At 48.8% G+C, this 25972-nt stretch overlaps 3 protein-coding genes across 13 annotated transcripts in view; 2 read left to right on the plus strand and 1 right to left on the minus strand.

Moving 5' to 3' along the window:
- Window positions 1-450: 450 nt before the first annotated feature.
- cdk8 (cyclin dependent kinase 8) lies at window positions 451-6415 on the minus strand. 2 transcript variants are annotated; one of them, XM_058060706.2, is made up of 13 exons: window positions 5918-6415; window positions 4568-4643; window positions 3962-4072; window positions 3625-3765; window positions 3176-3233; window positions 2966-3097; window positions 2741-2884; window positions 1985-2054; window positions 1834-1906; window positions 1606-1703; window positions 1447-1534; window positions 1179-1337; window positions 451-1067 (listed from the first exon to the last, which is right to left on the minus strand). In XM_058060706.2, exons 1-13 carry the CDS (start codon window positions 6043-6045, stop codon window positions 942-944), a joined length of 1404 nt encoding a protein of 467 aa, XP_057916689.1. In that variant the 5' UTR covers window positions 6046-6415; the 3' UTR covers window positions 451-941. The 2 variants fall into 2 exon arrangements, with proteins under 2 accessions (XP_057916689.1, XP_057916691.1); XM_058060708.2 differs by having other exon boundaries at window positions 1456-1534; window positions 5918-6410.
- Window positions 6416-6698: 283 nt separating this feature from the next.
- On the plus strand, window positions 6699-11430 carry rnf6 (ring finger protein (C3H2C3 type) 6). 3 transcript variants are annotated; one of them, XM_058060703.2, is made up of 4 exons: window positions 6699-6820; window positions 7704-7859; window positions 8062-8220; window positions 8306-11430. In XM_058060703.2, the coding sequence occupies exons 2-4, from the start codon at window positions 7712-7714 to the stop codon at window positions 10126-10128; spliced, it is 2130 nt and encodes a 709-aa protein (XP_057916686.2). In that variant the 5' UTR covers window positions 6699-6820; window positions 7704-7711; the 3' UTR covers window positions 10129-11430. The 3 variants fall into 3 exon arrangements, with proteins under 3 accessions (XP_057916686.2, XP_057916687.2, XP_057916685.2); XM_058060704.2 differs by having other exon boundaries at window positions 6819-6930; XM_058060702.2 differs by lacking the exon at window positions 6699-6820 and adding an exon at window positions 6952-7400.
- Window positions 11431-11907: 477 nt separating this feature from the next.
- atp8a2 (ATPase phospholipid transporting 8A2) overlaps window positions 11908-25972 on the plus strand; it is a 34051-nt gene continuing 19986 nt past the window's right edge. The window contains exons 1-20 of one of the 8 annotated variants that reach the window (XM_058060692.2): window positions 11908-12171; window positions 14415-14522; window positions 18701-18845; window positions 20787-20886; window positions 21381-21479; window positions 21551-21596; window positions 21815-21855; window positions 22422-22495; window positions 22604-22801; window positions 22888-22999; window positions 23068-23236; window positions 23327-23454; window positions 23533-23610; window positions 23690-23778; window positions 24949-24993; window positions 25107-25182; window positions 25333-25521; window positions 25590-25639; window positions 25713-25782; window positions 25851-25935. In XM_058060692.2, the coding sequence (XP_057916675.2) occupies window positions 12129-12171; window positions 14415-14522; window positions 18701-18845; window positions 20787-20886; window positions 21381-21479; window positions 21551-21596; window positions 21815-21855; window positions 22422-22495; window positions 22604-22801; window positions 22888-22999; window positions 23068-23236; window positions 23327-23454; window positions 23533-23610; window positions 23690-23778; window positions 24949-24993; window positions 25107-25182; window positions 25333-25521; window positions 25590-25639; window positions 25713-25782; window positions 25851-25935 (1945 nt within the window). In that variant the 5' untranslated portion in view covers window positions 11908-12128. Of the gene's footprint in view, window positions 12172-14414; window positions 14523-14616; window positions 15137-16658; window positions 16855-17936; window positions 18221-18667; window positions 18846-20786; window positions 20887-21380; window positions 21480-21550; window positions 21597-21814; window positions 21856-22421; window positions 22496-22603; window positions 22802-22887; window positions 23000-23067; window positions 23237-23326; window positions 23455-23532; window positions 23611-23689; window positions 23779-24948; window positions 24994-25106; window positions 25183-25332; window positions 25522-25589; window positions 25640-25712; window positions 25783-25850; window positions 25936-25972 lie in introns of those variants that run through there. The other 7 variants (XM_078792488.1, XM_058060697.2, XM_058060698.2 and 4 more) reach the window with 7 other exon arrangements.

The raw sequence follows: 25972 nt of genomic DNA on the forward strand, positions 1-25972 counted from the left end.
GATTTGGCGATGTGGGAGGATGCAACATCAGATGTGCTCACCACAGAGGACCTAAGTGGGGAAAAAAATCAAGCAGAAATGTATCTTTGCCCCGAATACATGTGACCACAATAATACTGCACAGTCATTAAATTTCAGTAAATTTATCATGCTGGATGCACACGCAACATTAAAAATGGCCTCTTCGGAGTCGGACTGAAAGAACACCCTGGCACAGAATAGATGATACAAGTGTTTCCACCACTGTTGTTGACTGTTTCCACTTTTATTGTCAGGATACTTGCGTCATGTAAAATATCTCCATACAATACAGTACAATGCATTTGCATCCGCCATCCTCCATGCCATTCATGTTTGTAAGGCTTGCCCACAGCATAAGCTGCTTCGCCATAATTGCCATGAAAACGGATTAAATTAAAAACAACTAAAAATAATTTTCTTCTTTTGTCCTTTCACAACAGGGTTGCGTCCCAGCATGCTTCCACTGCAGTTCAGTCCTCAGCTGGGGGGCGGGGCATACGAAGAAAAGACAGAGACAAACAGTAGGACAGACGGACATGGAATCTGTCAATGCTGGCAGTCAAATAGCAGCTTTTTCAGTCTCATCCAAGCTTTGACAGTGAGAGGGCTACTGGCTGGGGGGTGCGTATGCCGGAGGACTCTTCTCCCCCGTCCCCGTTTATCACTCATTGGATTGGTGCTATGTAGCAGTGCTGCTAACACTTGCGCTCTGCTGCACTCTATATCTTGAAGCAGCAGAGAGGGGTGGCCCCTGTGGGGCTGTGGTGGCGGGGGAGCGTTGTCGCCCCCTCATCCCTCAGTACATTCTTTCAAAAGGGAGTAGTGAGGGTAAGTGTTATGAGGGAGGCGACAGGGGCGGGGGGCGCAGCATGTGTGTTATGTGTGTGATTTTTGTTCAGAGATCCGACATGCGGCCATTTTCAGTAGCGGTGGGTCTGGTGGGAGTACTGTGGCGGCTGTTGGGAGGTAGAGGAGTATCCCATGCTGCTTTGGGGCAGTGATGTGCTTGGTCCGGGGTTCTGGTAGGCAGCATGTGGATTGGAGCGCTGCAGAGATCAATGTTAATTATTATTTACATCATCATCATAATACATTTTGGCCAATAAAGATTTGGTCAAATCCAAGAGCAGCAACCAGGTGAGATGTAGACACGCTACCTGGTAGTCTGAGGTCATGATGAGGCCACCTGAGGTAGTGGTGGGCGGGACAACTCGCACTTTCTTCAGAGGCGGGCCCTGGGCGTGGCTGTTGTCGGGGTTGCCGGTGTGCCCCGCCCCGTTTGTGTGGTTGTTTCCCTGCTGCTGCTGCTGGTTCTTCTGCAGGTCGGCACAAACAAGCACAATTATTGGGCAATCGTGGCGGTACACCAGTGAACACACAGACTCTCTGGAGGCCTACTGTCTTTTAGAAGAAGGAAATACATTCCTGTCTTACTTTGTCTGCCTTGTCGTCCGGCTCCTCCTCTGTCAGAAATTCCCTCTTGGGGTAAGGAATCTGACAACCTGCAAACACACTGGAGAGAAAAAAAGACACCCTTGTCATTGGTCCGAGTAGCAGCAAAGGATGATTCCAAACGATGCTTACTCCGAGGTGGGCAGCGGCTCCTCCAAAAAGTAGGGGTCCTGCATTGCCTGCTCGGATGTGATTCTACGGATGGGGTCCATGGTCAGTAGCTTCTGCAGCTGTAGTTCAATGCATCACGTGAAATCAAAATCAAGAGACACTATGGAATATGACACCATGACCCAACTCATCATGTCCGAAAAGAAGCAGGAAGAAGCAGAGCTTAGCCCTGTGTGCATTTTCACTCACCAGATGGAATGCTTTGCTGTCTGGCTTGACTTTGTGTTTCTCCATGTACTTTATAAGGCTGCAGTTTGTGTATCTGAAAGCGGATGAGCGTAGTACCGGCTGTTGAAATTGCTTCAGATGTCGAGCGAAAGTGGGACTCGGCCAGACTCACGTGTTCCTTCTGAAGTCTTTCATCAGCGTGGAGTGCTCAGGCATCTTTTTGATGTCCTCCCAGTCTTTATCTGTCAAATGAAGGGAAGACAAGATTACAGTGTGTTGCGCCCACCCCTCCCCCTGTTATGCATCTTGTCGTGTGTGGATTAGCATCTTTTTCTAATGCTTTGCTGTCCGGGCACCCTGCTGGCAGCAGGAACATTCACAGCATACACGCGGATCTCTCGTCCAACACAAGAAAAAGTGGGAAAACAAAATCCTTCATGCTGACTGGAGGATTACGCAACAAGAGAAGATGGAGGATCGAAATGACTGAGGCAGCTTCACTGAACTGGAAAAGATAGGCTGAAATGAAATGTTACTCCCCGCCCCGCCCGGAAGTAAGTAGACGTTTCCGTGTCATTGTCCCAAAGTGTCAGCTCTCAAACCACATTACTGACAATGGCCCAAGGTTCCCCCCAGGACCGCAATCTATGTGTGGCTGTGGATTGCTAGATGTTGCTGGATTGATAGATTTAGAAATACAAATGGCTGTTCTTCCGTTGCAAGCAAGATGGAGCCACCTCGTAGTGCTTTTAGATAGTCTCCAAAAGTGCCCGATAAGACCAGAAAAAAAAATCGCTACGTTTGTCACTAGTTGCCGTCTTTAAGGATCTAGTGGGTCTGAAGCAAAGTTAGCATGCGCTGTACAGAGTTGGCAGGACAAGCTCCATCCACAGAAAGTCCCATGAACATGTGTTCATCAGTGTCTCACCAGCAGGGAAGCCCATGACATTGAAGATGCGGTCAAGCTGGTCGTGATGGTAAGGGTTACTGGTCTTGATGTCCTCCTGGCGACAGTGGAATATGGGCTCAGACGTCAGCAGCTCCGCAAAGATGCAGCCTATCGCCCAGATGTCTGCGAGAGTGTGCCAGAAAGAAGTTGATGAAGTCTGAAGAACAGCAGCATGAGGACGGGCAGCGTGGCGCCGTGACTCACCGATGGCTTTGGTGTAGTGCCGGGCCCCCAGCAGCAGTTCAGGCGCCCTGTACCAGAATGTGACGACCACCGGGTCGAGGTCGGCTAAAGGCTTCAGCGGTGAATTGAAGAGACGGGCAAAGCCCATGTCGGCTGCGGAGCAGATGTACTGATGAGTTAAGAAACAGCAGACATCGGTAACAGCTGTCAGTGATTGGCCAATGTACACACCTATCTTTACTCTACCCCTCTCTGGCCCCTCCCCCATCACTAAAATGTTGGCTGGTTTCTGAGGAGAAAAACACAAACAGGAATTGCATCAGAGAATGTCCAAGAACAAGAACATGTATGGCGTACATTGCTGGCCTCTAGTGGACAAATCTCTCCACAGCAGCCATCTTGAGCTCATCCTTTGAAATCTTGGCAAATTAAGATTCATTTACTGTAGTTTGAGGGTATTTTAAATGACAACATTCATAAGACTATGAATCTTTTTCTACATGATGATGATGATGCATTCTAATCTCATTCATGCCGCATCTGCGCACCACCACCACAACAACAACAAGTTATTTATGAACCATGACTAAACACAGTCATCCATGCACTCTTGTTTTTCCCTTTCCTTCTAGCAAAAACACTTCATGCCCTTCCACCCGCCACTCCCCCAGTTGGCTTACGAGGTCTCTGTGCAGGACCCAGTTTGCATGGAGGTAATGGATGCCATCCAGGATCTGGTAGAGCAGAGACTTGACCATCCCTCTGGGAAGCTGCAGCGGCTTCTTGTTGGCCTTGGAGGCTCTGTGGAACTTAATAATGTGCTGGAGCAAAGACAAAACAAAAAGAGTCAGGGTGGCAAACGAGTCGACGAAAAAGCATCTTGGTGATCCTTCCAACCATTATAAAAACCCTCTAGGCTACGTACGAGATGAGTCATTCGGTCTTTCTGAAACATACTGTTGACTGGATACCACTCAGGCGAGTTAGTGTGCACTGTGCGGTATACAAGTAGCCTACCCAGAGGTCGTGCTCGGCGTAGTCAAACAGCAGCCACACTTTTCGGTCTGCGTGTGACAGGAAAACCTTCTGCAGTGAGATGACGTTGGGGTGCTTCAGCTCTCGCAGCAGCTGCAGTTAGAATAGACACAGGAAGTAGTATTGCTTGTTATCAGAGCCAAGCGGAATGGTTTTTACTGTTCTGTCAACTTCTTCTTACACTCGCTTGGCTGTCTAGAAAGTTTGTGTATTACCAGAAGTAGTTAACCTCTTTTTACGCTTGTGGTGATTAACATTCCTGACTTTCGTACAACTTCACTTTTTATCAAATGTGTTGACTCGATAGCCAAGAATGTTCATCGGAATGGTTCGCTTGCAGGAAGCTGATACGCGTCATCGCTTGTTATCAAATGTAATTACATCATTGCTTACATTGAAGAGAATGTTTTATCTTTTCATGAGAGTGGTTAGCTTATATTGCTAAGATTGAAACCATAAAAACTCTGCCTAGACAGTTAAAAAAAAGCTTTACGACTTTGTATGGTTTTCTCATCTGAAATCAGGTACGACCCAACAAGTCGAGAATGGTGCAAAGGTTAAAAGCTTAGCAGTGATGGAGCGTCTTACCGCAATCTCTCTGCAGGCTGACATGGAGATGCCGGTGCCTTCAATCTGTTTGAGGGCGTAGTCCTTATCATCTTTCCTACAAACACACAGGAGAGGCTGAGCAACATCAACATTGGAGCAGCCCCCCTGAGAATGGTCTGCATGGGACCGTAAAGGGGAGCAAAGGGGGTGGTGGGAGGGCGCTCGGCAGCTGGCATCGGGACTCTGATGGGAAGCAGAGTTTCATTACCTCCAGATTTGTGTAATCAAGCTCACCTCTGAGGCTGGCTACAACAGAGCGGGGGAGGAAGCGGGCCTTGTCTGGCAGCTGGCGAAAGGGAACGACTCTTCACTTGAATGAATTGGCCGCGACCCCTCCCCTCTCCGTTGCCTAAATCACCCCTTATAAACCCAGGCTTTGTGCCTCCTCCTCAGGCCGCTTCCGACTGCTGCGGAACCACGAGACGGCCCGTCGCATACACAGCGACTGACCTCAGAACTGAACACACACCGGCTTTAAATGCTCGTTTGTGGCGTTTTAGGACTGCTTACTTGAGGATGCACAGTTCTGCAAAATGCCAATCACGGTTCTCTTGCTTTCAAGTGAAAATGACCCCCCCATGCACCATATTGTTTCATTGTTTTAACTATTGTTTATCATTATTGCTGTGCTCTCTTATTGTCTAGTTCTGCTTTAAGAAACTTCCAGTGACTTTCCTAGCGGGAGGTCCCGGAAGGACAGTTGACTGTTTTCTAATAGAAATGAAGACAAAATAAGCAATCTAGTCAAAACATGGTACTTAATGCATGGTACTTAAGTAAAAAATTTAATTAAGTTGCATGTTTGTGTGAATACAGATCACACTGATGGGATGTAGCTGGAGACCAATGAGCTAAGTGGCTTGGAACACAAGCTTGGATATATTTAAATACCGCCTTAAAACAACAGAGAAACAAGGTGTGGTTACAAATGAACTAGGAAGAGACCAAAAACATATGCATCATAGCTACATTTCAATGAATACCGTATAACCTAAAAAGGGGGCTTTGGTGATTAACGAAGAACCCCAAATAATCATTCACAAGGCTGTGCATAGTGACTGGTCAAAACATTAGGTAAACCAGTTCAATATGCCTTTTCCAAAGATAGTAGGGCTCAGTTTTGATCGCTATTGTCTGTTGTCAGCCACACGTCAGTGTCTTTATACGTGACCAGCTGCAGAAGCACACACAAACAAACCTAAACATTTCATAAATATTGTGGTGTTTTTCTGTGTCTGCAAACGCACCCAGCAAAGCACCTGTCAGTGTTAAAAGAGCGCATGTTTAACGTGTATTTGACTGCGAGGCCTTGCTGGTCTTTGCACTCACCCATCTTTTCTCTTCGCCTTGTAAACATGCCCGTAGGTGCCTCTGCCCACTTTGCATCCTTCGTACTCAAACAGGTCCTCCACACGCTCTCGTTCGCCGGTCAGCTTCACCTTGAAATCATAGTCCATCTTTTCAAACGCTGTTTGGGCCCCAAACGTGTCGTCCCCTTTCTTCTCGTTGAAAGCGTCGCTTCGGAAGGCAACTAGGCTAGTACTCCGACGAGCTCGGTTCGGTAATTCAGCTAGTTGCCTTCCCCCAGCGTGGCTCTTTCTTTCTTTCTTCAGCCCAGGGTCCACATCGAGCTATCTGGGAAAAAATTATGTCGCCGGCGAAGGATATGCGGTGCTCGGGTGGACCAGGCGAGAAATAAGCGTGTAGTTTTATTATTGCTTTTTCTTGTAGCTGCGTTCCTCTCAGCCGGTATCTGCTCCAAAGAGACGCACTTTACTCTGGAACGACGTCGTATTCCAGCGCGGCACTGTCGTAAAATGTCGTAAAAGGCCTCGCAGAGAAAGCGTGGAACGTGGAAGATCTTATTCTCGCTAAAAATAAAACCACGATGTTTATTTAGAGAGTAATATCTGTGTTAAGTCCAAAAGTACAACAAAATATTGCATGTATTTATTTGAATTTGGGGATACACTTTGAACCCTTCAGCACTAGAAGAGTTGAACAAAATCTAAACTTAAACTACCTAAACTAATAAATAAATGCATATTTATTTATATGTTCATTTATTTATTATAGTAAATTTGTTGTTGTGGTTTCTGACACAGGAACCAAGCCAAACAAATGTATGTGTTTCCACACGGATCGTTTCGGCGTGACACCACTGGTCCCATCTTGGGTAGAGCGAGAGAAGGAAAACGAAGGAAATCGTCCATATTACAGCTGCTCTATCGGGTACTACGTCTTTTCTTTGACATTGTCATCTCATGTAAATCCCCACTGGTGCTTGGCTTTATCGACCTTGCACGTTGACTTAGTGATACAACTCTTTATCTGATATATATGTAGGTAATTATTCAACATTGGGTCGTCCGCGAGTCGGCTAACCGCTGCTATTCGCTATCGTCACTTGCGCTAACTAGCTAGTACTCCGCTAGCAACTAAGGCGTTGCGCATTCAGAATAGCTCGGTGTGCCTTTGTGGTGTCGGCGAAATGTATTGTAAATCTGGCGGCGGCGACGGCACACTTTACCATCGTCATAGTTTTGTAACACTTATGAAAAGCGAATTCTTTTGTCTTTGCCTTCGTTTACATGGAGACCCTGTCCTTTTCGCTTCGCCCCACCTCCGTTGACCGCGATTGGACGCTTGGCTCGTCGCTCATTTGTAACCAGCCGATGATTGGCTGCTGCCCAACGAGGACAACGCCACTTTACTTTGCTTTATCGCCCTGTCTTCAACGTGGCCTTCCGTAGCATCTGTCAAAACCCGGCCACGAACAAATAATACCAACGGCCACGACAAATGCGTCGATGTGAGGATGTCTTTTAACTGTTGTTTCAGCTCATTATGATGTCTTAAACTCGGGGCTCAACACTAGCAACGTTAACGAGATTACTGTAGGTGGTGTCAGTCTGCTGCCTGTGCCTGTTGAGGGAAAATGGACGACGCCACAGCTGACAGTTTAGCTGTTTATAGTTGAGGCAAACTGACAAACATGGCTTCCATTGCGTCACGAACCTCCTTGTGTCCTTGAGTATTCATTAAACCTGTGAGCAAAAGCTACTGATGATTATATAATTATGGACAATGACACTGCTCTGGTCTGTTTTACCAGCACTGTTCATGGTAATGGACCCTCCTGGGGGGGGAGACGAGCGTCGGAGACAGGCAGAGCGTCTTCGAAGGGAGGAGGCGTATTATCATTTTATCAATGAGCTGAGCGAGGAGGAGTATCGACTCATGAGAGACAGCAACCTGCTGGGGACCCCCGGTGAGGAGGGACACTTAGATTGGGGGTGTCGTATGATGTCATGAAAAAGCCTGTGCAAGCTAAGCAAATGGAAGGGAGGTGCTTTAGCTTGGTCATGTGCTGATACTATTAGAAATTAAGAAAGAATACTTTTTTTAAATTATTGAAGCTGCTGCTTTCTAGTATTTTTAGCTTTGCTCATCCCAATTTTATTTTCATACAGGAGAGGTGACCGCCGAGGAGCTCCAACAGCGTCTTGATGGCGCAAAGGAGCGCGAGTCATCTCAGCCCAGCACGGTGCAGCGCTTGCCGGCTGCTGACCCGGTGGAGCAGCAGGGCGGCAGTGGAGAGGAGAGGGGGTCTGGCGGGCGGCGAGGAACAGGTGGAATATCTCCACGATGATGATTAAGTTTAAAAAGACGATTTAAATGGGGTGTTGCTTACAGTCTTAAACGTGCTCTTTGCAGGCACCCACGGAGAACCCGGGGCAGAGACCTCCAACGGAGACTCCTTACTGGAGTGGCTAAACACGTTCAGGCGCACTGGGAACGCCACCCGCAGCGGGCAGAGCGGCAACCAGACGTGGCGCGCCGTTAGCCGGACCAACCCCAACAGCGGGGAGTTCCGCTTCAGCCTGGAGATCAACATCAACCACGATCAGTCTGAAGCGGGGGAGCAGAGTGACACTTTGGATTTGGCCGAGCAGCCCCCCGCTGCTCCAAGTCCACCTCCCAACCGAACCGCTTCCTCCGCCTCTCGGCCGTCAAGCGTGCCCCGGCCGTCCCCTTACCCGTCCCCTCGGCCTGCCCTCAGCAGGAGGATGCAGACACGCCGCACACGCAGCAGCACTAGCACTCTTTCCGTGGGCCCCACTGCACTTACGGCTCCTGCGGCGCCTCCAGCTCCGAGGAGAGGGGCCGCCATGCACTCTTTAGTACCGCCACCCACTGTTGCCCCCCATTCCGACCTGTCAGCACCTTCTTCACATCAAGCCCCCAATCAAGTCGAAATGGAGCGGGGCCGCGATGACGTGACCTTATCCCTGGACTGCCCCCGTGTGTCGCCCCAGTCTGGGTCTCAGGCCCCCGCGGTGGAGCAAGAATCACGCAGGACTCGATCACGCGGACGATCGCGCAGGGCTGCGGCAGGGAGCTTGGCCCCACCCCGCACCTCCAGGCGAAGTCGGTCTCCCTTACACAGGAGCCCCGTCACGACCCCGGTGCCCAGTGGTATCAGCGGCTCGAGCATCCACATTGTCGACACAGGAAGCGGTACCAGCTCTGTCTCCATGGAGACGGGGGAGGCTGCAGCAGAACCTGCAGCCGAAACGGAGCCAGCTGTTGAGACTGGCGAGCGTGAAAATGAATCACATTTGACTTCATCAGGAGCTTCATCAGTCCGCCGCCACCCTACCATCATGCTGGACCTGCAAGTGAGGAGGATCAGACCCGGAGAAAACCGAGACCGGGACAGCATTGCCAGCCGAACGCGCTCTCGAGCCCGTGTTGCCGAGAACACGGTCACTTTTGAAAGCGACAGCGGTGGATTTCGCCGCACCATCTCCAGGTCGGAGCGAGCGGGGATCCGCACGTACGTGAGCACTATTCGGATCCCGCTGCGGCGCATCAGCGAGACCGGCCTGGGGGAACCCAACTCAACTGCACTGCGCTCCATTCTGCGCCAGATCATGACCGGATTTGGAGAGCTGAGCTCTCTCATGGAGACCGAGGCAGATTCTGAAAGCGTGTCCCCGAGCCACATGGACGTTAGCTTGACGAATAGCAGCCCTAGCCCAGCCGGACGCTTGTACACCCACGAGAACACATCCGGTCAGGTGGGCTCAGCTGGACTTGATCCAGAGAGGGTGGGGCCAGCGGGGAACGAGGAGGAGCGCGGCGGTCAGGCCAGACTCGGGGGAGGACCGGTGAGCGCCACAGAGGGCCGGCCCACCAGCAGAGACACTAACAACCTCGTAGAAAACGGCACTCTCCCCATCTTGCGGCTAGCGCAGTTCTTCCTGTTGAACGACGAAGAGGAGGATGAGCACCCTCGCGGCCTGACCAAAGAGCAGATTGACAATTTGGCCACACGCTCCTACGGCCAGGCCAGCCTGGAGGGGGAGGCGGGCCGCGCGTGCAGCGTTTGCATCAACGACTACGCCCAGGGAAACAAGCTGCGGCGCCTGCCCTGCTCGCACGAGTTCCACATCCACTGCATCGACCGCTGGCTCTCGGAGAACAACACCTGCCCCATCTGCAGGCAGCCCATCCTGGCCGCGCACCAGGACTGAGCGGCCCGCGTGGACCGCGTGTACATAGTGCTCCCATCCCTTCTCGATAGTTTTAACGTTATACAAAGAAATCATTGGGGGGGGGGGTATGAAAGCCAATCATTTAAAGTCAAATATATTCATGCTGAAACAAGCCAGCAGTGAAATGTCCTACGCTTTGTTCACACTTTGAATGGGACTGGCCTTTGATACACAAAGGTGCCTGTATCAAACTAAAGTACTATTCAGGATTTCCCCGTGTTCCCTGCTGTTATTTCGACACAGTCTGGTGTTTTGGCTGCGTTTAGCGTTCACTTTACGTTTGACAAATCGGGCCTCTTGCGTATTTATTTATCCAAAGCGAACCTGTCAAGTGAGGACACGCCATAAGAGTGTACAGTGGGTAATTCCAGTCATTTTTAATAAACTAATTTCACAAGCACCGTCTAGTTTCAAGTATGCTTAATCAGTTCCAACTAGCCAGTGACTTCAATTAACAAATTATTTTTGTAGCCTCTGGTTTCAGCGTTGTTCGATTTCCTATGAATGCTGATGAGATTTTTCAGCTGCTGCGGATAGTTTCCCGTTTTTAAGTCTCCCGTTCCGCTCGACAGAAACGACTTTTCGATTGGATTGGTTGAGTGTAGGCTGTAAATACCCTACCACACTTTGGAGGACACTCGACACGCTGGCCTCCATTTTAAAGTGTCCTTTCATTGTTTATTGCTTTAATGAAGGTGTTGTTCTATGGGCATGTGTATGAGTTGTGTATTTAAATTGTCTACTAAATCCAGTATTCTACACTAAGTTCTCTCCACACATGCGGACGGCACGTGATAATCAGGAATCTAGACTTGTGCAATACACAATGAAATGTATTCATGTCTTTTTGTTTTTGTTGTTTGGCTGTTGATGGCTGTTCACATTGTCATGCCTGATGATCATCTTCACTCTCAAGTCTCGCAAATCTTCAATTCAGCCCTTAGAGACCCGGTACCGTCTCAGATAGCCTGACGAGATAATCTGTAGCGATTATGCATCATGAGGTAGGTGTGACATGAAAGATGATGTTTGGATTTAAAATGAAGTCCCATGTGGTTGAATGATGTGCGAGCGGTTCGCAGCATGTTGCTGCTCAGGGAAGTTCCAGCAGGTTTGGGTAGGGGCAGTGCCTATTCATTTTCTAACAAATGATCAATATGGAGACTGATACCATGAATGTGTATTATGTTCCTGTGTGATGCTGAGGTTTCCCCCCCCCCATGTGCAAAAAATAATTTCCTAGCTCTCCTCGACAACACAATAAAACGCAGCTTGCCTGGCGTTGTGTGTTTCTGTCAATGATTACATTTATAAGCATTATTGCAGTTGTCAAAGAAGGATGGAAGTCATGCTCCAGTGCAGTGGAAAGTGGCTTTAATATCGTTTTAATTTCTCTGTTAATTTCTCTGTTTTCTGTTTATTTTTTATTTTATTTACAATTGTATTAAAATCAAATAATCCAAATGAAATACATCCACCAACACGACCAAGAACTCAATAAATGAATACGTAAAGCTAGATAGCAAGCTAAGGGAAAACGCGATATTTACCCTTCAAAGTAAAAGCTTTTACTGGATGTGTCTATTGATGTTGTCCTTCAGACGGTCGGTATTGGACTAATTTACGTTTACAAAGCTTTTAAATAACAAGGAAGAAACAAAATGTCCGTGAGATGAACACGATGGGCCTAAACGTGAGGGTAGTGTGTCTTAATTTGAAATACGAAAGCACACCGGAACTGGCTTGCGAAACTAACAAACAGTGTGCTTGTTTTGCTGTGTGCAGCCGCCATCCTCCTTCCATCAACACTACCGCCACTACGTCCGCGGTCAGACGGAACATGATCCCCGGTCAAGAGCGGCAGCGCCGGCCGCCTCCCGGGGCGACCGTCCTCCTTCTCTTCCTCCTCTTCCTCCTCCTCGGCTCTGCGGGCGAGTCCTGAGCATGTCACCGCTCCCGCCTCCTCGTCCCAGCTCAAGATGTATTTCAACCGGAGGGCCAAGAAGATACACAGCGAGGGAGGTAAGATGCACATCAAAGGTTTGTTTTAAATGTCATGGTTCGCCTTCCGTTGTGTTAGCCGAGGTGTCGTAAAGCGGTTCTTTGACATCCACAAGGAGGCCCGAGGGCATGGCGGCCTTGCCGGCTGATGTGCTAAGCATACTAACGCCAGGTCCAGCCAGGACTGCGGCATGTTTGCGTTGATGTTAGCTGGGACTGCCAAGGAGGTGCTGGTGTTCATCGGGTCTGATGACCTCACATGGGAGGTGTGGACCTGGTTTTGCTGGAAGGTCAGCTGCTTCAAATGAGCTTTGGTGTTCTTGCACGGCTTCTTCTTCTCTGGTATTGACTGCTTTCCAACATCCATGCATACAGGATGACGGTTATCTGTGGAGGCAAGAGTCCAGAGACCAGATTTGTCCACCAGTTTGAGAACAGCCTATTAACCGGCGACTTAAAAGTCACATGACTGTCTAAAGAGGTACCTATATTAGTCCAATGATTTAAAAATACCTTCCATGGTTGTCATGTATACTCGGATAGGTGTTAGCTCAGGAACCAAATATGGTTCCTTGCTCTATCTAGAACCATACGAGCTGTTTCCTTCATAACTAGCTGTTAAGATCTTATGCTTACATAACGAAAGGTGTCTTGTTAAAGGCGGCACAGGATGGCAGCCCTGGATTGTCCTGGAATGGAGCACAATGTGTTGGTCTCACCGGTGGGGGGGGGTTATTGAAATAGCGCGAGGCTGTTGTGTGGCTGCATGCCCATGCGGCTTGCAGCTTCCAGAAATAGAAAGCGGGACAATTTATTAGAAGAGAGGAGCGAGGAGCGTCCCATGTTTCTATGATTTTATATCATGATTCCAGGGATGCTCCCGGGTCCTGGGTTCCGTCTATTTTAAGCACCGTGGATTTTTAGCTTGAAACAGGCCAGCTCTGATGTTCTCATCCATTCTCTGTTCCTCATGTTCATTTGAGTGCAGTCCAAGCGTGGAGAAGCCTGCAAAAGACAGCAGTGGTGTGTCTGTAATCTCTCGGGAGCTTGACCTCTTGATTCTCTGCTCCAATTAGCTCCGCCACACGTTGGCCATGACGTCCGCAGCCACGTCCAGCTGTTTGTTTTTTCAATTTCCTTTTAATTATGACGACTGTCACTTTTAGTACACGCGGTATGCAGACCTTTGACACAATGGAAGACACGGGGATCCAAACCTTTACTACACAGGACTGCATGACTACAATGGAAAGGATGCAGCGGGCCGTTATTCTATTTTTAGTATTGTTAAAAGAGGCTAAAACAAATCTAGTATATCTACCAATTCATAAGTCTTTCAGTGTTTCCCACAAACTGCACTCATGCAGTCCATGATGTCATCATCTAATTTGCATCGTTGGTCATGATGCAAAACTCCAGCCTGGGTTTGTGTACACGCGGCGTTATTGTCCCGTTATTATGTGTTTTGGAGCGAGGGCGACAACAGCTTGAACCAAATGTAAAAAAAAGCCCCAACTCTATCTGTGGCAGTCCAAATGCATTCATGGCGAGCCACCACAAATCAATGACTGCATTGGAAACACTGTCACTTGAAAAATTTGTCAAAAAGTCAAATATTTCTTAATTTTGTAATACTTTGGATGATATATACAAACTGAAACATAATCACTTTTTACAAAACATTGTAATTTATGAAAATGTATTGTATTATTAATTATGACTTGGCGGAGCCTTTTTGCTGTTTTTATCATTTTAGTGTCTTAACTTTTCTCCTCAATAGGCTCCAGCATACTCGCGACTCTTGTGAGGCCTTTATTAAAAGTGTGTGTGTGTGTGTGTGTGTGTGTTGCGGTAACGATGTCCGCCATGACCCATGATGTCAGAGTCATGTTAATTAATTTGAGCTCAATCGCAGCACTGTGCGTTTTTTTTTGGTTGTTTTATTGAGGACCACGTGCAGTTAGGCCAACTGTCAAGCATCTGCGGTGGTTAGATAATAATACGACTGTCATGGCTGCTCAGTAACGAAACATGCCTTGGAGAGAGATAGTGAGCGCTAAGAAATGGTAGCAACTGTGTGTTTACCTCTGCCGGACACAAGGGGGCGGGCATGTGCAGTTAATGCTCCAGCTGGTCCTCCTGCAAGCATCCTTTTATGGTTTCCCGCGCACACGAACGCATCATGCAGTGATTTGAAATATGTGCTGTATGTGTACATTTACTTATTGTCTTGTGTGTGTTGTTTTCTCCCACCGGGGCCGCAGAGCAGTTAGTGTTGACCACCCTTAGGCAGGACGCTTCCGAACCTCAGGACCCGAGCCGGGGTGCCGGTGCCGCCATGCGCGCCCGCCTCCCAGACAGGTTTGACAAAAGTGAGTCTTGCTCCAGTTGGATTTGGATGACGTCCTTGTTTTTGTTTTTTCTTGGCCCCCGAAAGGTGCATGTGCGCATCCGGCTAGGAGTAGATGTCACGCCAACCCCCGGCCCTCAAGAGCTGCAACGCCTGGCGACTAAAAAGTATTTTCGGTCTGAAAATTGGCGGCTCCTCGGGGCCTGGAGTGATGATTGCTGGGTTCAGACCTTCTCACTGCATGAGCTTGTAGGTCGTGAGATGACGAGGTGTGCACATAATCACTAGCATGCATGCTTTAGCACACATGCATGTGAATATGCATGTTTATGAGTGCATTGTATGTGCATATACATACATGTTATGTGTGTGTCTTGGAAGTCTGCTTCGTAGGATTACGAGTGCGTGGCTTAGCCAAGTTGCAGAGCAGACATGGAGGGGATTACCGTGCTTGCTCACTTGGCCCGTAAGAGGCTTTCTCGCCTTCCTCTCCTGCACCATGACAGCGGGAAATGGACCGGCCCGCAAGCCTGGACACCGGCTCGGACTGAAACGGCACATAGGTGGGCACTGCCGGTGTCTCCTAGGATACCAGGATGGGACCTAAGGGTCATCCGGGCAGGCGGCGCTCCATTGGTAATGCTTTCCTGACCGCGTGGTTGGCTGGATGGGGGTGTTTGTTTACTGTGGACCCGTGGATGTGTTCCCATCGCCCGTAGGACCTAATGGAAATACCTACCTGAAACTTTTGGTCACGGTACAGGCGAGGTTTTAAGTCACATGACGGCTTTGGAATTAGTTGCCTTTGCAGTTCTTTGGTCATCATCACACCAGAAAGCTAAAGTAAAAGCAAAATGGCTGACTGGTTAGATAGCACGACCTCTCATGTCATTTTTTGTCCAGAAAGACAGGACTGACTTTTTTGTCCCACAAAGAGAATTAATCTGTTCCAGGGTCAAACTGTGGCCATCATGACATTTTTACCTGTACATGCAATGATGGCGAGTCATGCGTCATGCAAGTGTAAAAAGAAGTTAATCATTGATTAGCTGCCATGACAGCTGCGTGTGATGTTGTGTGTCTTGATGGGATGTTGGAGGTTCTCCAATGTTTTGATTGATGAAGGCGGCTCCAGGATTATGTCAACAATTTCCATGACCTTGCAATGAATGTCCAGGCAGGACGAAGATGTCAATTGGAATGTGGAAGGAGTGTTTCTGGTGGAGGTTCCACGCTGCGTGCTGTTCTCCTCAAGGCAATTGACATCATGGCAGGGTGTGGGCCGCTGCTTTGACAGCTGTTGTTCATTGCAGCTTTCACCCACAAACGCGATTTTCCTCCTGTATGGGTTGCATGGAAGACTGGGAAGACCGCCGTGTCCGGTGTTCTCGTGAAACGTGCTGCGCCGTGCCGTTATTGTGTAAGAACGCTGATGAATTATGCAGCCCGCCTCGCTCCATTATTGAGCAGCCTCGCTTGCGTTTTTAACCGTGAAAGTGTTGACATCGTGCCAGGGCACCTTGAGACGTGCTAACGCTATCCTTGATGGAGTATTATCTTCCCACGTATAAATCTCATACACATCCGCATAACACAAATACATTCTCATAGTAAATAATTGGTCATTCTAATTGACAACAGAATACTATTAGAAGAGAAGACTTGTAATTAAATGTCTTTTTTCTGAACAGTGTCACACGGCGAGTTCAAAAGTCATCATCATCATCCTCCTGTGCACTCAAATCACTAAAGTCGTCTCCTTCAGTGTTGGAATTGAACAACCTGATAATGTAATTGCTTCGTCACACACTTTATCAGCCTCTCTCGGTCTGGAGGCTAACGAGCGCCTGTGCTGTTCTCCTCATCACATCCAGCCTTTCCGATATTCACATCGAACACAGGAAATACGCCTTTCAGTTTGTTTTTGTTGTTGTCGTGAGCACTTTAAGGCCAGTAATGCTAATGCTAATGCACTGGTTTAGCCCCAGTTGCTGGTTTGCAGTGTCTTCATGTGGTGTTTGCCGAGGGATGGAGGAGCCTCACCTAGGGACGAAGGTCATCGGAACCCTCTTACCTTGTGACCTGGCCGTGCTGTGTTGGCGTTTATTGCCGGTGTTTGACTGGAGTACCAGATTGGGGGGGGCGGGCATCTATTCCATCATAGCTGAGTAACAGAGGCATTGATCCGCTCCCAAATGATCCAGAGCCAAAGTGGGCTGCTGCTGAGAAAAACATTATTGATCCAAAAGGTGGAGTGGCGGCTGTAACAAATGCCGGTTGTAAATGGGAAAACACGGACGGCACGCTACGTCGGAGGAAGCGAAAGCAAGGGAAAATGAGCCGGAAAAGAGCGAGTATGCATTCCACTTGACTAACTGTGACCTTGTCCGTTGCTGTCTTGATTTAACCCCGCTGCCATTTGCTCTGTGGACTGTTGTGAGAGTCCTGATTGTGACTTACAACTCGGCCAGGCACTAGCCTGCCCCCCCGCTCCCCTCATCTGATAGGACACTTATTATCATTTGGCTCGGACGGACTTTGACTCCTTCGCCATCATGCATAGCATGTGGATCACTACAGCACTACACTTCATTCTTTCTATATAGCATATATAGCCTAAATAGTATGTTTACATATCCCAGTCGTCACCAGGTGAACGCTAGTCGGGAACTCAATCTGCCCGACTAGGCCCAGACTTTTATTAGATTGTAAATAATTTATGCCCCCTGCCTGTTGTGTTGGCTTACACTGACAGACAGCATCTCAAAGAGGAGGCCGCGACCCGTTAGCGATGAAAGCAATACACTGGATGTGATTACAGTACTGAGAAAACAAATCACCAAAGCCAACCACTTAACGTAGTGCCACTTGTCAGTTCCTGTACTTTCAACAAAGCTGCTGCAGGATTCTAAAAAGCGGATGCAAAAATGGCAGATTACTAATTATGCTCATCTTAATTCTTGGGCCTGCCTTCCAGCTTTTGGATACTTTTTCACAAAATGAAGCATTGATGTTTATTTGTCTTTAAAGCTTTCCAGAATAAGATAAATTAAAAGTGTGCTTTTTGGCAAATGACTGTTTAAAAGAAACTTCTGAAAAACAACACAACGGCACACAAACAAAACTAGCTAACATTTACTACCGGTAAATGAATGACGTCATGCATTGTAACAGCGCTGATTTCCTCCAAAGACGCATCAACTGTCAGTGGCTAGCCAATGACAGCGCAGGAAGGCGGGACTTAAACCGGAACTGGCGGTTCAAATGCACAAAGTAGCTTTACTAACAACAATAATGGCTAATAGTTCACCCAAATTACCCGAAATAAAGCAATATTTACTACTTTTGTGTCACGGTTACTTTACTTCCGTTGCTACATCTGAGTTTGCGTTTGTTTCCTTATGGCGACTGTCACTTTAAATAAAAAAAAGCGGAGCCCGTGCTTTGCCTCCTCCCACCTCCTACTAGTGGAGGATGTCCATATGGCTTCCTCTTGTTGTCTGGGCTGCCTGCAACAGCGCGCCATCAATTGAGAGGGAGGAGACTGTCCTCATTTACGGCGAAGAAGAACACGAAGAGGAGAGCTCTCCCGATGGGGCGGTCGGCCAGATGACCCGGCCAGCGACGGAGCTTGAGGGGCAAACATCTTTGGACCGCGATCCGGACTTCGAGAGTCTGCTCGGGCGTGCTGTCGCCGCTGCGTCCGTCCTCGTTCCGCAGGTCCGCCAAAACGTTACCGGCGTGCAGTAGTTGACTAAAAGGCGTGCATGTCGGAGTTGGTGTTAGTGTGAGTTGTGTTAGGGTGGCGTGCGTGGAGGCTGAAGGAGCGATGCGAAGGCGGAGGAGGATCGTTGCATCCTCTCTGACTTGTCCGGGTTCGATCTACCTGTGCTGCTCGGAGTGGGCCTGCCGTGTTTGTTGGCCGTAGTGCATCCCTCAGCACATCCATTATCAGCCAGAAAGGGTGGGTGGTGTCTGGGTGTGGGGTTCCCGTGGGTGTGTGTGCGTTGACAACTTCCATGAAGCACAGCACACACACACACACACACACACACACAGACTGATGCTAAATGGGTCGCCCTGTCTTGTCTTGAACTGTCCCCCCCTCTGTGTCACCCCCCCATCAACCCCCCCCCCCCCATTGCCTCCTTACTGGCACTCACCCAGCCTCGCCTCTCTCTCATCAATCCAACGGTGCAGGACCCGCTTGCTCGTCCGCCGGCTACCACAAGGCAGATGATGAGATGTCCGGGACCACGTCGCAGGCGGAGCCCATAGACGCCACGGCACGGACGGTGCTGCTCAACCGGCCCCAGACCACCAAGTTCTGCGACAACCACGTCAGGTACTTTTGCTAGACCTTCCTTGGTTCTTCCCGTAGTCGGTGCACTTTTGCTGGATGTCGGCGTGCCGCTTCCGTTTGCTCTCTGCTGCTTTGACATCATGGCGGTCACGTTGGAGGCCATGCTGTTTGTTGGTACTTGGTTGGTACTGTTTTCCTACGATTCCACTGGTTTTCTTAACTAAAGCAATCTTTTTGAATGTGTTTAACAAAAAGACCTCATCACGGCCAAAGCCTGGAGATAAGACTGTAATAACTCATCCATTAAGTGATTATTTGCAGCCGGCGCAGCCGTCCCAAAGGTGAGGCTCAAAGTGTATCACCGCAGTTTGAAAACTGCTTGCCTTGACTAAACTTCACATGCCGCGTAAATCAAAGCACGCCGGTTTAAAGAGGAAGTTACGTGGGATTCTTTTAGGCCGTCTTCAAGGCCGTCATGGAAACCTTTAGAAAAGCTAACCTCTGGTTTGTGTTTCCACTGCGGCGTGCGGAGGTGGGGTGGGGTGGGGGGGGTGATAGTGCCACCAGGACGTCAGCGGTGTGACGGCGTCGGAGCGTGACTCCCTCTTCCATTTCAATGGACGCCATTTGCACAGAGGAAGTTGTTTTCATCTCTGTTGTCTTATTTGTTGGTTAGCTAGCAAAATCACGCTAAAGATGCATCATCGTAAATATGGTTGGGGGGGGTGTTTGTGCAGATCCGGATAAAGGTCTATTTGGCTGTTCTGTATTTGTTATGATTGCACTCACAGGCTTGCAATCTATCTGTGGTGTCGGCTTGGTGTGAGGTGGGCGGTGCATGGCGACTATCTAATTTGCATAACTGGAGAGTAGAGATTTGGGGAATTTGTGGACTGGAAAACTCATGAGAACATTCTCATGGAGCATGTTCAGGTCTTTGAACATGTCATGAAGACCCCTCATGGTCCATCAGGGACTCGTGCGGGTTCACATCTGCCATTACCGATGGCAGACGCTATTGTTAGTATTTTTTCCTCGTATTTCAGCCAGGCTAACGACATTACGGCGCTCCCTGGCTGATTGGATCGGATGACGCTTCAGCGCTCTGTGATTGGCGCTCGCTGCTCTTCCTCAATCTCTTTTGCTTTCTGTTTTGAAGCTATTGATTTCTGCGAGATTAAAGCCTCGTATTCCGAGCCTGGCGCTCCTTCAGCCGTCCGCCGTGTCCATAATTCACTGTCGCTACAGTCGCTTTTTATGTGCATTAGCGCTGCCGCTCAACTGCACTCACTTTTATCGAAGTCACCAGCTCCTCCTGCAGCAACAGGCTCTCGTGTCCTCCTTGTCCTCCTCGCTCTGAGCTCCCTCGCTCAAAAGAAGGAAGGCTATTTCCTACAAAAACAGAATCCATCAGCAGGGCATCGTCACTCCTGCAGCTAGCAGCTGTTCACACCCTTAGAATGTCCAACATCTGTGGAGTGACAGATCACGTGACCGGCTCTTTTCCCTTTATGGACCGTAGCGCTATGCTAGGTAGCCCAAAGCTGGAAGGGCTGAAACGGAATCATACCAAACTGAAGAGAATGTACTGCTTAATGGACACAGGGCTTTAGTGCCTGGTGCCTTTTTCCTTTTAGTACACACACACACACACACACACACACACACACACATGTGCAGCGTCCATTAAACAATGGCAGCTACCTGTCCACTCCACAGGCAGATCCTTTTTAGGCCATCTTAAAAGCTCTTGCCAGTCGATACGCTCGTCTGATCAATGCGCTTGATTGAAGTCGTCAAAGTTTCTGCAGCTTCCCGTTTTTGCTAAATGTAGCTTCTAGGATTATAAATCCTAAGATGCAGCCCACTGAGGCTTAGTTCTGCCTCTGCGGGGGCCATTTTTTATGAAAGTATGATTAAAAAGCAGGAAAGCGCTTGTTTTACTTACCGAACCGCTGTGACTCTGCCGCCATCTCCCTGCAGCACCACCAAGTATGGCGTCCTCACCTTCCTTCCCCGCTTCCTGTACGAGCAGATCAGGAGGGCCGCCAACGCCTTCTTCCTCTTCATCGCACTCATGCAGGTAACCGACAATGACATGTCCATGTGCCACTGATAGATTGCAGTCCTCTGGGAAATGTCATGAAATGTACACAAAGTCGGTAGAGAGGTGCTGACACGTTCCCTCTAGACTAAGACTACATGGACTACATGGATGGATATGGATTGGATATCGGGGTCAGAAGGACTGGAACTAATTTGGATTTGACCGACTGTACCTGTTCTCATCAAATATTACTACTGCTACTACAACATGAGTACTATCTGGAGAGGACAGAGCAGAGGGAGCCACCTGACGTGGCCCAGCAAGGTGCACTGTATTCGGGCACACGCTCCGAGCAGTCGGTGTGCCGCCATGTAGGTCTCTGGCAAAGCCTTTGCACTTTTCAAACTCCACAACGCTGGCGTTTCCGGTGCCTTTGCTACAATTGGCAGGCTAAATGTCTTCCTCAGAAAGTGACTGTTTCTTTAACGGTTTCGTTAACGGTTAATGTAACGACTGTTTTCTCCTGTCAGCAAATCCCCGACGTGTCACCGACGGGCCGCTACACCACACTGGTGCCGCTCATTTTCATCCTCACCGTGGCGGGCATCAAGGAGATCATTGAGGACTACGTGAGTAGCACAGGACATCTTATTTCTTTTTAAGAGGTGTGGCTCTCATGCAACATCTTCTTCCCTCACAGAAACGACATAAAGCGGACAACACGGTCAACAACAAGAAGACGACAGGTATCTGCTACTGTGTTGGTCCATTAGCATCCACTCTGTCTGCTCTTTCACCGACTTGGACGTCAGCGTGGTTTTGTCTTCCCGTCATGGCCGAGTGCGAGGCTGTCGACGGTGGCTCATTACGCCGCGGCCGCAGACGCAGACGCTTTGCAATGAATACTGTATGAGAGATCCTCTATGGGCCGACTGACAGCTGCTGTTCTTCTCCTGTCTGGCAGTGCTGCGGAGCGGAGCCTGGCAGACCGTCGTGTGGAAACAGGTAGCGTCACTCAGTCGTTTGTATCGGAAAGGACCTCGAGCTAGCATGTAGCGTTTATTTCCCTGTAGTTCGAGCACAGCGTGAGGGGGACAGTTTGTAAGAGCCTCCTCCCGGGAGTGTCGTAATACTTGGGTAATACTTGAGGCAATACTTGAAAAAGGATATTATTTATTTTTGTATATAATGTCAGTTCAAGGCTTTGTCATACCTTCAAATGTTAGCCACGTATAAACCCTAGTCAAAGATCCTCTACATGACGAGGCCGAGGGCCGCCAGTTGAACAACCCCGCTATAGAGCATTGCACACAAAGGAGGCGGCGCTAAATGTTGCACATCGATGCAATGTTTGTCATTTTAAACAAAGTTGATGTTAGCTTGTGCTCATTTTCTTGTGTTTGTGCTTATCATTGCTTTTTTTTTGTTTTAGTCCAATTAAAAGAGTCGAAGCTGCGCTTGCTGTCACTTTAAGTCACGTCATCTTGGCTGCTCACTAATTTCTTTTTCTCTGTCTATCCCCCCCCCTTAACACCCATCTGCCCCCATGCTGTTGCACCGCTGACCACAAGGTGGCAGTAGGAGACATAGTAAAGGTGACCAATGGCCGGCACCTCCCGGCCGACATGGTCATTGTGTCATCCAGGTCAGACGTTTGAATGTTTGTCAGTAAATAGAATCATGTGTCTTCATGTCATTACGTGTGTTTAAATAAAGTTTATTCATCCACTGACTCGACTCCCGTCTCCCACAGCGAACCACAAGCAATGTGCTACACGGAGACCTCCAACCTGGATGGGGAAACCAACCTGAAGATCAGACAGGGTCTTTCCCTCACCGCGGGCTTCCAGACCCTGGAGGATTTGATGGCCTTGTCCGGTCGTTTGGAGTGTGAAGGTCCAAACAGACACCTGTACGACTTCACCGGGACCCTGAGGCTGGAGAACCAAAAGTAAGAATGTCCTCATCTCTGGTGCACTACTTGACTTCAACCAACGGAGGCGCTGTTCATTCCAAAGCACGGCTTCTTCTCCTCAGTCCTGCTCCTCTAGGTCCAGACCAGGTCCTGCTGCGTGGAGCTCAGATCCGGAACACGCAGTGGGTGGTGGGAATTGTGGTCTACACCGGCCATGACTCCAAACTCATGCAGGTACTCATCCACCTTTTTTTTTTTTATTGTCCAACTCCAAGACCTGAATGAGCTGTCTCCCTCACAAGAACTCCACCAAGGCGCCGCTGAAGCGCTCCAATGTGGAGCGGGTGACCAACATGCAGATCCTGGTCCTGCTCGGCATCCTCCTGGTCATGGCCTTGATCAGCTCCGTGGGCGCCGCCATCTGGAACAGACAGCACACAGACGTTTCCTGCTGGTACCTCTCACGAGTTGGTGAGAGAACACCCGCGCACCCACGCGCACCCACGCATCCACACCCACTTTGCATCCTCCTAACAAGAAACCAAACCATGTTTTGTGCAGGCGACATCTCTGCCAACTTTGCCTACAACCTGCTGACGTTCATCATCTTGTACAACAACCTGATCCCCATCAGCCTGCTGGTCACCCTGGAGGTGGTCAAGTTCACGCAGGCCCTCTTCATCAACTGGGTACGCAGCATTTGACCAATATCTGCATGAACGTGTGCTGTGCCATGCGAGGCATCAATCATGCTGCTCACGTACCAGGATATGGAGATGTACTACGCCGAGACGGACACGCCAGCCATGGCTCGAACGTCCAACCTGAACGAGGAGCTGGGCCAGGTTTCTTCACTCATGACGCGGCTTTATTGGCCTTTTAAACGTTTTTAAAACGTTTTTAACTCTGCTCGTGTCCACGCAGGTCAAATATCTCTTCTCTGACAAGACGGGCACCCTCACCTGTAACGTCATGCACTTTAAGAAGTGTACCATCGCGGGAATCACCTACGGGTAAGCCCCCTTTTTTTAACTGGCCCCTTACTTACATCAGGTGTGTCCAAAGTATGGCCCAGGGGCCGTTTGTAGCCCGCAGATTGACTTTATTATTCAATACATAAAGTAGCAGCGGAGATAACAGCACTTCAGGCTGCTTGTTTCTTTGTGTCACAAGCACCTGTCTGTGCTTTTTTTGGGGGGGGGGGCACACGGCCCCCGCTGCTCTTTGAGAAGAGCAATATATGCTTTCATGTCAAATGTATAGGAAACAGTGAATGAAATGGAACACTGGAAAGGGTTACATTCAAAGGAGAAAACGTTGAAATATTCCTTGTTTGAACAACCTACCACGTACACAATAATAATAATTAATAAATACATAAATAAATAAATACATAATAATAATAATAATTCCGAATGTTTGAACAGAAGTAGAATAATGCAGAGCTCCTTTAATCCTACCCAATCTTAAAAATATCCACATCAATAAATAATATTAACCATGAATGAATACACCAAGGGCTGCATGAGTGGTTAGCGTGCAGGCCTCACAGCTAGGAGACCCGAGTTCGATTCCACCCTCAAATTGTCCATAGGTATGAATGTGAGTGTGAATGGTTGTTTGTCTATATGTGCCCTGTCATTGGCTGACGACCAATCCTGGGTGTACCCCGCCTCTCCCTTAAAAAACAGCTGGGATAGGCTCCAGCACCCCCACGACCCTCGTGAGGATAAACAGTAGAAAATGAATGAATACACCAATTAACAGTATTGTGTACTAAGCAATAACTTCTTCAATATAATGATGGAATAATGAAAGCTATTCAACAGTAGCTCATATTGATTTACACCAAAGTCAGCTGGGATAGGCTCCAGCACGTCTCCGGAACCGAATGAGGATAAACGGCTAGATAATGAATGGATGGATAACAGAAAAGATCAAAGTGGCCCCACGTCTGTTCACGTTTCTTGACGTGGACCAAGTTTGGACACCCCTGACGTACTCTTTCGTGATCCTCCAACCTCCTAATGAAGACTAATACCCGACTCCGACTGCTCGCTAGTCCGCCCTTCCTCCTTTGGGGAATCCGCCCGTTCATTTAAGTCCGGCATGCTCTGATCAGATGAACTAATCAACTCACCAAACGATTCCTTTTGCAAACCCGACCTCCTTCGTGACGGCAGCCACTTCCCTGATCTTGACTGTGATCGGTCCATGGAGGACTTCAGGTGAGCGCGCCGTCATCGCCAAGTCCTCCTCTTCTTCTCTTCTGCATGATGTGGTTCTTCTTTTAAGAACCAAAACCCATCAAATGACATCCACACTCGTTTTTGTCCCACAGCAACCTGCCGTCCAACAGCCACAACTCCACAGAGTTTGATGACCCCACTCTCATCCAGAACATCGAGAAAGGCCATGTAGGTGTCGCCTCTGGGTATCTATTATTTCCTCACATGTGTTCTTAAAGAAGAAGTGTCCATCATCTGTCTTTATTCTTCCACATTCTTTATTAAAACCGCTAATATTAATTTAATACGAATCAGGCCAACCTTTTATTTTGTGTCCAGGCCACGGCTCCTCACATCTGCGAGTTCCTGACCATGATGGCGGTGTGCCACACGGTGGTGCCAGAGCGAGAGGACGACCAGCTGGTCTACCAGGCCTCCTCGCCAGACGAGGGCGCTCTGGTCAAAGGCGCCAAAGGTCTGGGCTTCGTGTTCACCGCCAGGACGCCGCATTCCGTCATCATCGACGCCGTGAGTCTTGGACGCGCGCTCGTCGGGATGTGGCTTCCTGAACTTCTGACGTGTTTTTGTTTTCCCAGAGAGGGAAGGAGTTGACCTACGAGCTGCTAAACGTTTTGGAGTTTTCCAGGTACTCGTCTCTGTTCCGGATTACTCCGGAAAGTACCTCCAAATTGCTGTAATGATACTTTTTTTTTTCCCAGCAACCGGAAGCGCATGTCGGTGGTGGTGCGGACCCCCAACGGGAGGCTCCGCCTTTACTGCAAAGGCGCGGTATGTTCTTGTCATTGTCAGCCATGTTGGTTGTAGTCAAAGAAGAACACGTTTGTTCTTTTGGCCAGGATAACGTCATATTTGAGCGTCTGACCGCGGACTCCCAGTACAAAGACCTGACTGTCGCTCACCTGGAGCAGTTTGCCACCGAAGGTCAGAGAATGTCGGAATTAGGAGCGTTTTTTTTTTT

Source organism: Doryrhamphus excisus, linkage group LG7 (assembly GCF_037039965.1).
Source record: "Doryrhamphus excisus strain RoL-2023G ecotype Guam linkage group LG7, RoL_Dexc_Guam_v1.1, whole genome shotgun sequence".
NCBI classification, from domain to species: domain Eukaryota; kingdom Metazoa; phylum Chordata; class Actinopteri; order Syngnathiformes; family Syngnathidae; genus Doryrhamphus; species Doryrhamphus excisus.

What these genes read in the sequence shown, in the direction of transcription:
- cdk8 (XM_058060706.2), bottom strand. Translation starts at nt 6,045, where the DNA reads ATGGACTATGATTTCAAGGTGAAGCTGACCGGCGAACGAGAGCGTGTG. An exon ending in ACGCCGAGCACGACCTCTGG is followed by an intron (nt 3,766 to 3,961) that starts GTAGGCTACTTG and finishes TCTTTGCTCCAG; the next exon opens with CACATTATTAAGTTCCACAG. An exon ending in AAAGACTTCAGAAGGAACAC is followed by an intron (nt 1,907 to 1,984) that starts GTGAGTCTGGCC and finishes ATCCGCTTTCAG; the next exon opens with ATACACAAACTGCAGCCTTA.
- rnf6 (XM_058060702.2), top strand. An exon ending in CAACCTGCTGGGGACCCCCG is followed by an intron (nt 7,860 to 8,061) that starts GTGAGGAGGGAC and finishes ATTTTCATACAG; the next exon opens with GAGAGGTGACCGCCGAGGAG. An exon ending in TGGCGGGCGGCGAGGAACAG is followed by an intron (nt 8,221 to 8,305) that starts GTGGAATATCTC and finishes TGCTCTTTGCAG; the next exon opens with GCACCCACGGAGAACCCGGG.